The sequence below is a fragment of the Lithobates pipiens genome, unplaced genomic scaffold (assembly GCF_037356315.1).
Source record: "Lithobates pipiens isolate NorthernLeopardFrog02 unplaced genomic scaffold, aLitPip1_a1.2 Scaffold_8, whole genome shotgun sequence".
Classification (NCBI taxonomy): Eukaryota; Metazoa; Chordata; class Amphibia; order Anura; family Ranidae; genus Lithobates; species Lithobates pipiens.
Window position 1 is genome coordinate 373362291 of NW_027507903.1, and position 17330 is coordinate 373379620.

The 17330-nt window shown below is 43.3% G+C and overlaps 1 protein-coding gene across 7 annotated transcripts in view; it reads left to right on the plus strand.

Moving 5' to 3' along the window:
* Window positions 1-213: 213 nt before the first annotated feature.
* Window positions 214-17330, plus strand: part of FBXW11 (F-box and WD repeat domain containing 11) — a 445866-nt gene continuing 428749 nt past the window's right edge. For 3 of the 7 annotated variants that reach the window (XM_077473613.1, XM_077473612.1, XM_077473611.1), the window contains exon 1: window positions 219-379. In XM_077473613.1, coding sequence (XP_077329739.1) covers window positions 335-379 — 45 coding nt within the window. In that variant the 5' untranslated portion in view covers window positions 219-334. Of the gene's footprint in view, window positions 380-17330 lie in introns of all 7 variants that reach the window. The other 4 variants (XM_077473614.1, XM_077473610.1, XM_077473615.1 and 1 more) reach the window with 4 other exon arrangements.

Sequence of the window (17330 nt, forward strand, 5' to 3'; positions counted from 1 at the left end):
CTCTAAAAATCTGCTGAGCAACAAACAGCGTTGCGTATGACATCCCCTCGGTGAATTTTGTTACTCGGGCATTGGACACTTTTCAGGCACCGGGATTCGAGCAAACGCAAATATTTTTTTTTTTTTTTTGCGCGCTGCCATTTTTGTGTGGCTCAAACCACCTTTCCAGCTGCAATACTTAGACTCGCCAGGACAGTCACGTGAATATTTCGTCATTACGTTTCCATTGAGGGAACGTGCCCCCCTGTCGCCTGCGTCTGGCTTCCGCCTGCTCTTGCTGCGTTAGTCGGGGTGGGGGAAGGGGAGCGAGAGATTGGGTTCGGTACTGGGAATCATGGAGCCGGACTCAGTGATAGAGGATAAAACAATTGAGCTCATGGTAAGTGAAGGCTGCTTGTGCTCTCCGCTGTTTCTATGAATAAGAGGCGCTTCTATCGTTCAGCTGTGTAGCGTGTTGAGAAAACATTTATGTGGTAAAAGGTAAAAAATTGTGTTTTGGACTTGTCAGCTAGCGGCCGCGGGAGAAGTGCGGAGCTCAGCGGGCCCCGGCAGTCCAGCCTGCTGAAGTAGGTGGAGCGAAGGGCTGCAGGTAACCCAAAGCATAATTGTTGTCTTCCATCTTCTCCGCCCTTGTATTTTCTTTCTATGATTAGTCACCGCCCGCTGCCTCCGAATTGTGAGGCCATAGAGATGGACGAAGGCCATAGAGATGGAGGGGAATGAGGGGAAGGAAGGCCCCGGCCTTTTCCATAGGCTGCAGTCCTCGAGCACTCAGTGGGTAGCCGCCGAGAGGAGGGGCCGGCCTCCTAGACGAGTCTGCCGCAGAGCATCCACAATGGATGATGAGCGCTGCTGACGCCTCTTCCCAGCAATCTGCTTGTGCTGCCGGCGGCTCTCGGTGCGGGGCTTTTGTTTTTTGTTACGTATTCCAATTAGGTGATGTTTAGAGGCGAGTGATCGTTGGTCTTTTGTAGAGGATCATTGACGTTTGTGTACATGTCACTGCAAAGCTGCCAATTGGATCTTTTAACCTGCATTGAGCCCTCTACAAAATAAGTACACTTATTTTAACTTTTTATTTTTACCAATGCATGACCTTTTTCATTTTTTTTTTTTTTTTTCCTGGTTCACATTTAATGTAGTGTAAATTTCAACGTAGCATGTCAGTGCAATTTCAGGTGCTGCTTGAAAGACATCTATGCGGCTTCATGCACAGATGTCTGTTGAAGTCGCACCCGAAATCCAGTATAAGTAGCGCAGGAACTTCTTTTGTAAATTGTTGCCATTGCTGGCAATAAACTGCAACTTGTGACTTGACCCGACAAATCGCTCCAATCTGAGTGAGGGCTTCCAGGATGCAAGATAGTAAAATCCGGAGCTGCTGTGTACGGCAACCAGCTAGCTTCTATATAACAAATAGTGAGCTCCTTTGGCTGGGCTTCTCCTATTCAGGAGTGCAATTAATTTTGCACTCCTGTGACCCATTTTCAGCAGAGAGCGGACTAATGTCTACCGACATCACCAAAATAAGTCCAGGCACTGCATCATCCCGCCTCCTGTGAGTCTGGATGTGCCAGGTGTCTGGACTGATAGCCATCTCGGCCTCTGAGAGCTACTGAGACGCCACTCCCCACCCCTCCACAGGTAAGCGCTCGAGTGAGCGTGGAAGTGCAGAGCAGTGGAGATGCTGATTGACAGGTAGCAGCTCTCTGCTTGGTGAGCCGAGCCATCTGCAGTGTTCGATGGCTTGGTTTTTAGTGCAGAGAAGCCAGGGGACAGATGTAGCATACTTGGGTAAGTATTAATATGCAATAACCCCCAAAACCCATACTTCTCTTTTAAAGTGGTTGTAAAGGCTTTGGCTCCATTCACACCATGGAATTCCGTTTTGGCGGAGCCGCCGTGATTCTGCCTGTGTTTCAGAAATGCCACAAATTGCCCTTTTGAATGGCACAGAATCTGTGTTATTTTCTCGCATGAACAATAGAGGTAAAAACACGCAAAGAGAATCATTTGGAGGCAAGACACTCAAAGTAGGTTCTTGTACTTCTTTTGGGCATTCTGCAATTCTGTTTTCATGTTTTTACTGCAATTCATCGGGCCGTGATTTGGTGCCATTCAAAATAGTGGGCATCGTAAGGGTGTTGCACGATTTGCGGTGTTTCCGAATCGTGTGCAAAATTGCTCAGATTTTTCCCGAAAAACGTTATGCCATGGTCTGAATGGAGCCTCAATGTTTACCTTCATACATTCTATGCATGAAGGTAAAAACCTGTGTGCAGCAGCCCCCAATATTTACCGAAGCCCCATTGCGATCCAGCAATATGCACATGAGCCAGGACTCCGATTCCCTATTGGCTGAGACAGCAGCATTAGCCATTGGCTCCTGCTACTGGCAATCACAGCCAGTGAGCCAATGAGGAGAGAGCAGGGGCAGGGCCAAGCCTCGTTTCATGTTGAATGGGCACATGGAGCAGGGGCTCAGGTGGCAGCCTGCTCGGATTCCCCAATAGCAAGATGCTTGTTATAGGGGCCTGGAGCGCTTTGCAAGGGACCCAAGAAGAGGCGGACTGGGGTTAGAGGTCGACTGGTATATCGGCCGATATTTGCCGTTTTTTAATTAATCGGCATCGGCCGATTGAGCTGATAAAAAGGCCGATTTAGAACAGCGTGACTTGGAAATGACTTCTGTAATAGAAGTCAGTGTAAGTTGCCTGAGTCTTTATAGAAACGTCTTTCCTCCTCTCTGGGCAGTCTGCCAAGAAAAGAGCAAAAAGGTACAATGTTTACACTTCTGAATGAATGAACTCAACTCTGTGTGTAGAAGTTCTCAGTTTAACCATTTAAAGACCAAATCTTTTCTGACACTTGTTGCTTACAAGTAAAAGTCCTGTATTTTCTGCCAGATATATATATATATTTTTTAGCAGAGATCCTAGGGAATAAAATAGCCGTTGTTGCAACATTTTATGTCACACGCCATTTGCGCAGAGGTCTTTCAAATGCATTTTTTTGGGGGGAAAATAATACACTAAATGATTTAAAAAAAAAAAAAAAAAAAAAAAAAATGAAAACAGTAAAGTTAGCCCATTTTCTTTTTTTTTTTCTTCCAAAAGTTTTGACTACCTGTTTTTATTTTATAGGCTGCTTTCACACTGGAGTGGGCAGGCGTTGATGGTAAAATGCTGCTAGTTTTAGCAGCGCTTTACCATCATTTTAGCGGTGCTATTCGGCTGCTAGTGGCGAGCATATAACCCAGCTAGCGGCCGAAGAAGAGGTTAAATGTGCCTGTGAAGCACCGCTGCCAAATCGCATTGCATGCGCTTCGGCAGTGGTGCCCATTAATATCATTGGGCAGGAGTGGTGGAGGAGCGGTATACACCACTCCAAATGTGCTGCTTGCAGGACTTTTTTTTTTTTTTAACATCCTGCGAGCGCATCGCCAGTGTGAAAGCACTCTGTCTTTCACACAGACTGCAGGGGAGCCGTTTTGCAGGCACTTTAAAGGCGCTATTTTTAGCCCAAAAGCGCCTAAAAAAAAAAAAAAAAAAAAAAAAACGCTCCAGTGGGAAAGGTGTCTGTTAGGTTTTATCAGATGAAGTGGGATAAAAAAAAAATAAAAAAAAAAAATCGGCATCATATATCGGCCGCCATGATTTCTAAATATCTGCATTGGCCAGAGAAAAACCCATATCAGTCGACCTCTAATCAAACTGCAGCTTACCCGTCATTACATATGGTGGCTGCATTGACTTCATGTTTTAGGCTTTTTACTACTCAATTTCACCTGGTGATCCAGCTATTAACATGTTTTCTGTCCTTTCTATGTTCTCATAGATGTAGTAAAGCAGACACTTTTTGACAGCATCTGTGTCATTCTGAGGAGGGGTTAGTGTTAGATCAGCAAATTAGGGCAGGACCTTCAGCTAAGGGCCTGCTTCACACCTATGCATCTTTAGTGGGTTTTCAGTTTTGTAGAAACGCTACAGTCCATCTTAACATGGTTTCCTATGGATGTAGTTCATATCTGTGCCTTTTTATGGAAATGTGTATATATATATATATATATATATGTGTGTGTATGTATATGTGTGTATATATATATATATATATATATATATATATTTTTTTTTTTCTTTTTTGCTTCCATAGACTTCATTAGCTTAAAAATGTTTATTGCAAACTGCATAGGTGTGAATCTGGCCTAAAGGAAGGTAAATTGCTCAGCTCCCCCATAAAGTTTTTGGGGGAATCCCTCCCGATTGCACCCACTGTGTTCTGACAGCAGGAGCTTTCACAGTGGTCAGAATACAATGATCACTTCTGGCGGCAAGAACAAAATTAAAATAAAACCTGTCAGGTTGGTTGTACTAAAGTCGATTGAAACATCAACCACCCTGCCCCATAGATGGATCGTAATTCGACCAATTCCTGCTGAACCAGCTGAGATTTGATTTGTTTATGGCTGGCTCGAGCGCATTCACACCTGTGTGCTGCAATTTGGCCACAGCATGATTGTATTCGTTTTACACACAATTCCAATTCACTTGTATTGGACTGCATTTTCTGAAAGCGCAATCAAAGATGCAGAGCTTTGCGCATTCATGAAAACTCAGTCTAAAAGAAGTCAATTGGAGCGCTTCTAAAAAAGCAAATGGAAGCTGAGCTCCAGTTAACATTTACAGCAACAGCTTTTTTTTTTTTTTTTCTTCTTTTGGGAAGGGTTTACATAACCGAATGAAAGCTGTCGGCATCCCTGTCAGTTGTTAGTTGAGAAAAATCATTTACGTCTGCATTCTCCAGACAGCTTGGTCTGCTAAAGAAAGTTGAAAAATTTCCCTGGCTAAATAACCAAGTGAAAACAAAGGACATTATTTCAAGAAGTAAATGGGCTTTAACCACTTCAATACCGGGCACTTAAACACCTTCCTGCCCAGACCAATTTTGAGCTTTCAGCGCTGTCGCGCTTTGAATGACAATTGCGCGGTCATGCTACACTGTACCCAAATGAATGTTTTTTTTTTTTTTTTTTTTATAATTTTTATTCCCCACAAATAGAGCTTTCTTTTGGTGGTATTTGATCACCTCTACGTTTTTATTTTTTGCGCTACAAATAAAAAAAATACCGAAAATTTTGAAAAAAAAAAGTTTTTTTTTGTTTCAGTTTCAAAACTTTGTAAATAAGTACGTTTTCTCCTTCACTGATAGGCACTGATAAGGCGGCACTGATGGGCACCAATGAAGCGGCACGGATGGGCGGCACGGATGGGCATGGATAGGTGGGCACTGATAGGCGGCATTGGTGTTATACTATAGTAATGGATGCCAATCAGTGCCAAACAATAATGCATGCCAATCAGTGATGCCCATTGTGGGCACTGATTGGCATCCATTATGGGCACTGATTGGCACCCATTGTGCTGACTGGCATCCTTGGTGGTCTAGGGAGGATTACCTTTTCCCTGGTGGTCTGGTGGCGTCCCTGGTGGTCCAGTGTGGGCATCCTCGGGGGGGCTGTGCTGATAATCGATCAGCACAGACCCCCCCTGTCAGAGGAGCAGCCGATCGGCTCTACTCGCGTCTGACAGACGCGAGTGAGGGAAAGCCGATCACCGGCTCTTCCCATTTACACTGTGATCAGCCGTGATTGGACACGGCTGATCACGTGGTAAAGAGTCTCCGTCGGAGACTCTTTACCGAGATCGTAGTTGCCGGGTGTCAGACTGACACCCCGCAACAACGATTGCCGCGATGCGTGCCCCCGGGGGCGCGCAGCGGCTCATAATCCTGATCACGTCATATGACGTCCGGTCAGGATTATGAAACCACTTTGCCGCCGTCAATTGCCTATAGGGCGGGCGGCAAGTGGTTAAAGCATATCTAAACCCAAAACAAGATGTTGCTATATTGCTTCTTACCATTCCTTACACGTGGTGGCTGCATTCATTTTCCTTTTAAGCTACTAGATTGGCTAACAGATTTCTCAAACCATACAAGTGAGTTGGATGGAGGAATTTCCCATCCTCCTACCAGGATAGTCTCATGCTGCTGTCAGAGTAAACCGATTAGTGGAAGTTGCAGCCACTGCTCAAAAAAAGATTTACAACTTGTTCTTTTATACAGAACAATAACCAAATAACTTACCTCTGTTGAACAGGGACTGCTACACATTTAAGTTCAGCAAGAACAGGATGAATTTTGTTCAGTTTATGGATAACTTAGGTCTTTTTTTTTTTTTTTTTTTTTTTTTTCAGCTTCCTTTAAAGTGGTTGTATACTCTTTTTTGTAACTTTTACCTACAGGAAAGCCTATAATAAGGCTTACCTATAGGTAAAAAAAAATATCTCCTAAACCTGTACGGTTTAGGAGATATTCCCCTCGGTATGCGCCGCTGACTGCAGCGGTGCATGCGCACAAGGGTATTCTCGGCCTGAAAATCCGGCAGTGGCCGGCGGCCGGAAAGAAATCTCCCGCGCGCATGCACGGGAGTGACGCTATCGCGGCTCCGGCCACTCACAGCGCCGGAGCCGCGATACCCGGAAGAAACGCCGAGGTCGGGGCCTCGTTCTAAGGTAAGTATTTCATAATGAGCTAGTATGCGGTGCATACTAGCTCATTATGCCTTTTGCTTTGCAGGTGATAAAAAAAAATAAAAAATAGCGGGTTTACTACCGCTTTAACAGATCACTCAGTCTAGCAGAAGTGGAAGTTGAAGGTTTTAGACCAGTGATTGTCAAATTATACATCTAAAGAGGGCCTCAAATGTGCCCCCTGACATCACCCAAGGACTGCACATAATGTTCAGTATATGTAATGCTTGGGAGGACTGTCAGAAACGGCACTCATAATAGAGGAAATGAGTCGGAGTGTGGACTTGCTACCTTTTTGGCTGGGGATATGCAGATCATACGAAACTGGGAACATGTGACTAGTAGAGATCAATGCCAGTACCCAAATTAAAGAGGAGCTGCACCTAAAAAAAAAAATATTAAAAGCCAGCAGCTACTAATATTGCAGCTGCTGACTTTTAATAAAATCACACTTACCTGTCCCAGGTTCCAGCGATGTCGACGACAGATGACGAGCGATCGCTCGTCTCGCTGCTGCCACTGCCACCATCCTCTGTCAGGGAATCGGGAAGTGAAGCATGACGGCTTCACTGCCCGGTTCCCTACTGCGCATGCGCGTCTCTTATGGTCCCCCGCTGTGTCTCTGGGAACTGTGTGTTTCCCAGAACACAACGGGGGGGGGGGGGGGGGCAGAGCGTCTGCGGCGGTCTGGCCGGAAGTGGGTGCAGTTACCTGGATTATCCAGGTAACTGCACCCCCCTCCCCCCTGAAAGGTGCCGATTGTGGCACCGGAGGGGGGGAGGGATCAGATTAGCGGAACTTCCCCTTTAGGGTGAAGAACCGCTTTAATGCTCCCACTACAGGTGGCTGAGGTCCAAAGGCTGCACATATAAGTGTTACATAGTAGGTGAGGTTGAAAAAAGGCTCAAGTCCAACCTATGTGTGATTGTATCTCAGTATTACATCATATATTCCTGTATGTTGCAGTCGTTCAGGTGCTTATCTAATCGTTTTTTGAAACTATGGATGCTCTCCGCTGAGACCACCGCCTGTGGGAGGGAATTCCACATCCTTGCCGCTCTTACAGTAAAGAACCCTTTACGTAGTTTAGGGTTAATTCTTTTATTCTAATTTTAATGACTAGTGTCTTGTTAACTGCATGCCGACCAGCTGCTGCAGTTCTGCATTAATCGCCATTATGTTACGTCGGTAACATAAACAGCCACTAGGACAGCACGCGTCCCTGCTCGCTCCCCGAGCTGATGCGAGTGCTGGGCTCCTGTGATTGCTCAGGGCACACGGAGAACCAGGAGCTGTGTGTGTAAACAGTTTCCGGTTCTCTGAGCAGGGAACTGACAGTTTGGACAGCAATCTGTTAGTTTCCCTGCACAGTCCCATCCCCCCTTCAGTTGGAACACAAAATAGGATACATATTAACCCCTTCAGCCAGCGACATTTTTACAGTAATCAATGCAATTTTAATGGCACTGATTGCTATATTAATGCCAATGGTCCAAAAAATGTCAAAATTGTCTGTCTGCCATAATGTCGCGGTCACGAAAGAAATCGTTGATCACTGCCATTACTAGTTTAAAAAATAAAAATGCTATAAATCTTTCCCCTATTTTGTAGACGCTATAACTTTTACGCAAACCAAACGTTTATTGCGATTTTATTTTTTTATTTTTTATTTTCTATTTTCTCTTTTCCTAAAAATATGTAGAATGTGTCGGCCTAAACTGAGTGAAAAAAAATGTTTTTTTTATATATTTTGGGATATATTTATTATAGCAAAAAAATTGTATTTTTTCAAAATTGGTGTTTTTTTTTTTATATCGCAAAAAAAAACAGCAGAGGTGATGAAATACCACCAAACGAAACCTCTATTTGTGGGGAAAAAAGGATGTCCATTTTTTTTGGGAGCCATGGCATGGCCATGCAATTTTCAGTTAAAGCGACGCAGTGCCGAATCGCAAAAAGTAGTCTGCTTTTGGGCCAGTAAAATGGTCCGGGGCTTAAGTGGTTTAATTCCCTTCTGTGAAAAAGTTTTATCCCTATTGTGGGGTCACCAGTACGGTATTTTTATATTGAAATCGTAACCCCTCTCAAGCGTCTCCTTATTCAGAAAGAACAAGTTCAGTGCTCGCAACCTTTCCTCATGACTAATATCCTCCAGACCCGTTATTATCTTTGTCGCCCTTCTTTGTACTCGCTCCATTTCCAGTACATCCTTCCTGAGGACTGGTGCCCAGAACTGGACAGTATACTCCAGGTGCGGCCTGACCAGAGTCTTGTAGAGCGGGAGAATTATTGTTTTATCTCTGGAGTTTATCCCTTGTTAATGCATGCTTTGTTAGCAGCAGCTTGGCATTGCATGCCATTGCTGAGCCTATCATCTACTAGGACCCCCAGGTCCCTTTTTTATTTATTTATTTTTCCTAGATTCCTCCAGAGGTTCTCCCCCAGTGTTACATTCATATTTTTTTCCACCCAAATGTATTGGTAAGCTGGAATATATTCGATTTTACGTCCAGTAAGGTGTACGCTACCTTGTGAACATTTTTTTATTTTTTTATAATTTTCAAAGACTACAAATTTCCTTCTGTGCATATTGTATTTTGATAGGAGGCCATGCCAGCTATCAAAATACCCAAACGGTGGATGCAGCTGCTTTTCAGCTGACCATTTTCTGCCTGGCTCATATAATTTTTCATTCAATGATTGTTTAATACTCTTTATTCCGTTTTCCTTCACAATTACAAAACATCATAACATCAACATTTTTTTTTTTTAAACAGTAAAATATCACTATTACAAAAATAATATCTCATTACATTAATTCTTATCTTCTACATTCCGTGTTTCCTTAGTTTATCACTATCCCCTCCCTCCTCCCCCCTCCCTTCTCAAAACCCCCCCTCCCTCATTAACATTGCTATTCTACTGCAGTTTTTCTTTTCCTTCTTTCTCTTTCCTCTCTTCCCTTCCCTCCCCTCTACTTACCCATACTTCCTTTCCTCTCACCTTTATTACCTATTTCTCTAATATATTTTTGGGGGATTTTTTCCTGATAGCGTAGGTTAAAGTCTACCTTACCTTTCTTAGTCTTAATCTTTTCTCTCTCCTGCTCCTTTCTAATCTATAGGGTATTTCCTTTCCTATTTCCCCATTTCCTTTGTCCATGGCATCCATATTTTTTCGAATTCTCGAATATTCCCCCTTTTTACATATACTGTCTTCTCTTTCCATATTAGTTCACTAATGACTTGGATCCATTCACTCACCAATGGGGCCCTCTCCGCCTGCCATCTTTGTGCAATTATTCTACGCGCTTGGAATAGGCAGCGTATAACTGCCACCGTAGTACATTTTTGTTCTCCCGGCACCTTCCTATAACCCAACACGCAGAATATCGGGTCCATTTCCAATTCTACCTCAAAGATTTTTATAGTTTCCACCACACCCTTCCAATAATGAAACAGCTTCGGACATCGCCACACCATCTGCATAAGGTCTCCCTGTCTCCGGCATCTAGGGCATCTGTCATTGTTTTTCCTGCCAAACATATATAATCTCTTAGGTGTATAATAAGCCCTGTGTACTAGCATCAGGTGAGAGATTTTTTGTGAGGGAGAAACCGATGTCATTGGCTCTAGTTCCATTATTCTCCTCCACTGCTCATCTATTTCCCCAATATCCTCTTCCCACCTCCTCTTTTTGTTCGGGTGATCAGTTTCCTGGTTAATATTCATGCATAACTGATTATATATTACTGATATACACCCGCTGGCCCTATCCATTGTAAGTAACTTCCGAAGTAGAGGTGTTTTATCCCACACTGGCATATGTGCCCCAAACTGGGCTGCTAAAGCATGTCTCAGCTGTAAATATCTAAAAAATTATGTGGTATACCATATTCCTTTTTTAGGTCCAGGAATGTCTTTAAGACATTGCCGCCATATAGTTGGATCAGTCAAGTTATACCCTGCCGTTCCCATATTTTAACCTTCCCTATTGAAAGTAATTCCGGTAGGTTCTTATTATCACATAGCGGCATAAATTCTGACAACCCTGTATATCCCATTAATGTTTTTACAGTTTTCCATACTTTACCCACCATACTAGTTGCAGAGTTTTTATACTGGAAGGAGTCTGCCTCAAAAACCTCAGCTATGGTTTCATGTGGGGCACCTATCACCATAATCCCTCCTTTTAGGTTTCTTCCAGTTCCCAAGTCACAACCTGCCAGATGCTGCGCCACCAGATAATAGTTCCTGGGATGTGGCACCGCCAAGCCCCCTCTATCTATTGGCAGCTGCTAAGTCTGGAGCCGGATCCTAGCCGTACCCTTCTTCCAGATAAGCTCCCGAAAGAGGGTTTCAAGTTTTTTAAACCATTTTTTACATATCCATACCGGTGCATTATGTAGGACGTACAACAATTGAGGCATCCATATCATCTTAATCAGGCTACAGCGACCCATCACCGATAAAGGAAGCTGACTCCAGACGTCACATTTTCGCTTAAATTTATTTAGTAGTGGCAATAAGTTTTTATTAATGTACTGATCAGGGTTTGCTGTCAAATATATACCCAGATATTTCATAACATCCACCACCTTCACCTGGGGTGCCCCCGGCGCAAACGCAGCATCCAGGGGGTCGACTCGGAGCAACTCTGACTTCCCCCAGTTTATAGCTAACCCCGTAAACCTTCCAAAGCCTTCTACTAATCTGACTGCCTGCCACAGAGACTGGCCAGTATCCCCCAAAAAGAGGAGGACGTCATCCGCATATAAAGCGATCTTTTCCTGTCTCTCCCCCTTCCTTTGGAACCTTTTTATCCCCGGATTTGACCTGACAGCTATTGCCCATGGCTCCATAGCAAGTGCAAAGAGCAGAGGAGACCATGGGCAGCCTTGCCTTGTCCCTCTGCTCATTTCAATCTTTTCAGAATACGTGTTATTAACCCTTACCCTTGCGCTTTTGATCCATCCAGTAAAGGAGGGGCCAAATCCAATTTTCTCCAACACGCACGAGAGATACTTCCACTCTAGGCTGTCAAAAGCCTTAGTTACACCCAAGGACATTATGGCTCTTGCCCCCATGTTCTCTGATGGTGTCTGCATATTTAAAAATGCCCTTCTGATGTTCATGCTGGTAGATCTTCCCAGGATAAATCCCGTTTGATCTGGATGTACTAACTTAGTGATAAATTGATTCAGCCTATTTGATAATACCTTGGCTAAAAAATTTTCATCCGAATTTAATAAAGATATCGGCCTATATGAGGCCACCTCTAATGGGTCCTTATCTACTTTGGGGATCACAATAATAGTTGCCTCTGTCAATGAGACAATTTTCCCTTCACTGCACCCCTTAATGTCTTATAGCAGAGTCCCTCCATAGTATTTATATATCTCTACCGGGAGCCCGTCAGGTCCTGGGGCCTTTTTGATTAGCCATCCCGATCACTGCTTGTTTTAGTTCACCAAGGGTTATCGGGGCATCTAATTCTTCCCTCTCCTCCTGAGTGAGTCACCATTTCCACTCCCTCCAAAAAACTATCCATTTCCCCTTCCTCCCCCACCCCTTGTGATCGGTACAGTTCTCTATAATAAGCTCCAAAGGTTTCTACTATCACCTCACCTCTTAAGGATAGTGCCCCATTCAAGGTTCTAATTCTAGGGATGACAGACGGAGGGGAATTTGTTTTTACGAGCTGGGCCAGCATTCTGCCCACCCCCTCCCCTTCCCCAAAGTAGCGCTGTTTCTGAAATATTAGTTTACTCTCTTTTGTTTTTATTGCTAACTTATACCCTTGTTTATTTAACCACATTTTTTGTTTTTCTGGGGTTGGATCTTTAACATCATTATTTTCGGCCTCTGTCAGTTCCTTCCTAATACTCTCCTCCTACATCCTAGATTTTCGCTTAATTCTTGCTACCTTCTGAATCAGGATGCCCCTGAGGAAAGCCTTTAAGGCATCCCATATTACACTGGTTGGGGCGGGACCCGTATTGAACCTTATAAACTTGTAATTTTGACGTAACCTCCTCTACATCCTTTATTAGTTCAAGCCAAAACGGGCTAATTTTCCATCCCTCTTGTGTTCTCTTCTCCCCTGTATTTAATGCCACCATTAGCAATGAATGGTCTTGGACCCCTCTGGGCATATATACTATATCGCTTATATTTTGTGCCATTTCCACATTTCCCAGGGCCAGGTCTATTCTAGAGAGGGTAGAATAGGATCCTGAGAAACAGGAATATTGTTTAACTTTCAGATTTCTCTCTCTCCACAGATCTATTAACCCCATTTCATTCAAAAAACAACCCAACCTGGTTACACCCGTATTCCCGGATCGCACCCTAGGGGGGAGCCTGTCGATCTCTTCATCGAGGACTTCATTGAAGTCACCCAACGCTATAACCGGGACGTCTTCTTTGTCCCCAATGAATTCCATTAATTTATACACAACCTCCAATTTAACCACTTTAGCCCCAGACCAATTTTCAGCCTAAGGACCAGAGGTCTTTTTACAATTTTGCACTGCACTGCTTTAACTGGTAATTGCGCGGTCATGCAATGTTGTACCCAAACGAAATTTGCGTCCTTTTCTTCCCACAAATAGAGCTTTCTTTTCATGGTATTTGATTGCCTCTGCGATTTTTTTATTTTTTGCGATATAAATGGAAAGACCGAAAATTTTGAGAGAAAAATATATTTTCTACTTTTTGTTATAAGAAAAATCTAATAAACTCAATTTTAGTCATACATTTAGGGCAAAATTTATTCAGCCACATGTCTTTAGTAAAAAAAATGTCAATAAGCGTATATTTATTGGTTTGCGCAAAAGTTATAGCGTCTACAAACTAGAGTACATTTTCTGGAATTTACACAGCTTTTAATTTATGACTGCCTATCATTTCTTGAGGTGCTAAAATGGCAGGGCAGTACAAACCCCCCCCAAATGACCCCATTTTTGGAAAGTAGACACCCCAAGGAAATTGCTGAGGGGCATGTTAAGCCCACTGAATATTTTTTATTTTTTTTGTCCTAAGTGATTGAATAATGACACACAAAAAAAAAAAGTTTACAAAAAGTTGTCACTAAATGATATATTGCTCACACATGCCATAGTTATATGTGGAATTGCACCCCAAAATATATTCTGCTTCTCCTGAGTACGGGGATACCACATATGTGGGACTTTTTGGGAGTCTAGCCGCGTACGGCACCCCGAAATCCAATCACTGCCTTCAGGATTTCAAAGGGTGCAAATTTTTTGATTTCACTCCTCACTACCTATCCGTTTCGAAGGCCATAAAATGCCAAAATAACACAAAACTGATCCCGCTAACAATGCGTTTTTTTTGGAACCCTAAACTGCTGGGGACGCTAGTATGGATCTGATCAGATCAGATATTGATCTGTTCAGATTCTATACCACTACGGGAGGTTTATGCTTTGCGCGTGGGTGTTAGCGGTACTGGCACTAGCCTAGCGCTGCCTGGGGCGACTCAGACCCTGACCCTAAAACCTAATTGATATCACCCGCCGGGTGATCAGGGGGTTAAACCTTTATTGGGTAATAAATGGTGGGTGCCCTGATGCTATGAAAAGCAAACTAACTAACCAGAGTCACCCGTAACACTTATACAGTGATCACCGGTGAAAGGGTTAACTAGGGGCAATCAGGGGGTTTAAATTTTTATTAGGCAGTATATGGGGGTCCCTGGCGCTATATAAAAACCTGACGTTGAACCTAAATAACTAACTGGCTAACCAGCGTCACCAGTGACACTTATACGGTGATCGCTGGTGAAAGGGTTAATTCTAGGGGCAATCAGGGGGTTAAAACCATTATTGGGTAGTATATGGGGGGTACCTAGCGCTATAAAAACCTGGCGGTGAACCTAAAAAAATAACTAGCTACCTAGCAACACTAATGACACTAATGCAGCAATCAGAAAAATGATCGCTTAGTGACACTGGCAAAAGGGGTTGAAAGGGTTAACTCTAAGGGCAATCAGGGGGTTAAATCTTTATTGGGGGGTGGTAGGGGGCTACCCTGGACCTAACACTAACTGCCCTGACGGTTTTTACTTTTACAACTGACACTGAATGCAGTGAACAGTAAATAATTGATCACTGAAATCAGTGACACTGTGACTGGGGGGGCGGGGGTGATCGGGGGGGGGGGGGTGTTTGTGTGCCTGTGTGTTAGTTAGTGTCAGTGTAGTGTTTGGTGCAGACTTACTGTGTCCTCTCCTCGTAGTCCGGTCTCCGAGGAGAATGACATCACTTCCTCCCTGCCTGTGTATACAATACACAGTGGGAGGAAGCTTCTCATTCGCCAGGAGTGATCGAGGGGGGATGGCCAGAAACCAACGGCAATCCCCTCATCCCGGACCGCCACATCCAGCGGGAGGGGGTTCGATCGGACCCCCCACCCGCTGGAAGGCAAGCAGGTACATGTACGTGCTTGTGCCTGTACATGCCATTGTGATGACGTACAATGGCATGCGGCGGTCGTTAAGTGGTTAAATGGTGGGGGTATATATATATATATATTTGCCAAGATACAACATCTACCTTAAAATACCCCATACAAAAAAACATATCGGCCCAGTTCGTTAATACTGACCTGTCTGTAGGAGAAACTCACCCCATCTTTTATTATCACACTCGCTCTTGAGTAAGAGGTGTTAGGAACTTCCCTTGTGATCAGTAAAAACTCCAGGTGTTCTTGAGAAGCAAACAATTTATTTCTGATGTGGCCCACAACAGGGAGACATGCTTACAGGGCAAGCTGCAGGAAAAAAGTCTCAACAAAAGAAAGTGTCCCGCCTTCACATACCCCACAAGAATAACATCTCTATGCTTCTATTGGCTGAGGGAACATAAATAACGTTGTCATGGTACGAACTAGTACCTTTATTAGCTATCCATGTTCCGTACATTCTTAGGCTATCATATTTAGTTAAATCTAATCATCCTACTTACTATGGAGTTAATTAGGACAAAACAATACAATGAGTTAATACAATAATGTGCTCAGAAGTAAGCTTTTTAACAAATCAGTCTCAGGACTATTGTTTTTCTAATAGTCACACAATAAACATTTAAAACTTTTCTAACAAGAGGTATGTACTGAATGGTACTGGTGAAATGGTATTTCCTGTTTTTTAATTGATATAGACATCTTTGTTAAATGTGTCTCCTGCAGGCAGGCCAGTCCAACATAAAGTCTCTCCAACATAGAAAAAACTGTCGCTTTTTTTAATCATACTACCCAGACCTCTCACATTCCAGGACCCAATATTGAGTGTTTTAACCTGTACCATCTGTCATAGCGGAAAAAAAAAAAGGAAAACAGCAAGGCAAAGGAGAAAAAAACAGCACGAGTACATGGAGCAAATATATATAATACTTATAATATACAGACCCTACAGATACCACCATATTCAAAGTCATACATATCTCACCTCTTTTTGATTCAGTGCATTATTTCCTTGTGAATTAGCTTTAACCATTATGTGTGTTTCCTTATCAGAATGTTTACTAATATTTATCTTATTCTCCTGTTCATTTATCGTGCAGTATTAAATTTTGACCTTCTTGTGAAGTTTTTCATACAATTTTCCCTTCCACCCCCTCCAAACACTCCCCTTCCCTCCCCTCCCTCCCCCTATCAAGGTGCTCCCTAGGGGAATTTAACGTGACTATATCATCCATACACCTTCTTTTTCCCAAACTCCCATGTGCCACCCCTACTATCTCCCTTCCATCATACCTCAGCTTACTTTCCATTTCCCATTATTTTTATCTATCGACTTATAACCTCTACCTACCCCTCTCGCTTTTTTCTCTTTCCTTTCTATTTTCTTTTCCCTTTTCCTTTCCCCTCTTTCCTTCTTTCTTTCCCCTTCCTTCTTTCTCCTTCTTTCTTCTCTTCCCTTCCTTGCCTTTCCCCTTCTTCCCTTCTCTCTCTCCTCCCGTCCCCTCCCTTTCCCCCTGGCTTCTCTGCAGGGTCTCCTTATTAGCTTCCAACCATTGTAGTGCCCCAGCTGGGGAATCAAAAAGTCTGAGTCCCACCCGGTGCCATCACCCGCAGTCTTGCTGGATATAAAAGTGCATATGCTATTTTATATATCTGCAGTGTAGATTTAATTGCACGGAATTCCGCCCTACGTCTCTGCAGTTCAAGAGAATAGTCTGGGTAAAGTGAGATCTTCGTGCCTTTATAGGAGATGTTCCCCATCTCCCTTGCCTTACGCATCAGTGTCACTTTGTCTTTGTAATTAAAGAACTTCAACAGTATGGGTCTCAGATGGCCTCCAGGGGGCGGGGCTCTAAAAGGAACCCTATGGGCCCGTTCTAGCGAAAAAAAAGGTGAAAAGTTCTATAAACCAGGCTTCCATGAATTTTATGGAATCAGGACCTTCACTTTTCTCGGGTAACCCCGTCATCCTGATATTATCCCTTTTGGGATCTGTTTTCTATTTCATCCATTTTAAAAGCATAGCTATCCAGTTGCTTTCTCATACTCTTAACCTCAGATTGTATTGGGTGTACATCATCTTCCAACTGACTTATCCTTGTTTCCAACACCGTTGTTTTTTTCAACTACTTTTTGAATATCTTGTCGAACTAGTAGCAATTCCTCCTTCATCCCTGTTAATTGGGTGGCCAATTCTCCCAATGAAAATTTACATGCATTTACCGCTTGTAAAACGTCCTTCAGTGTTGGGGCCT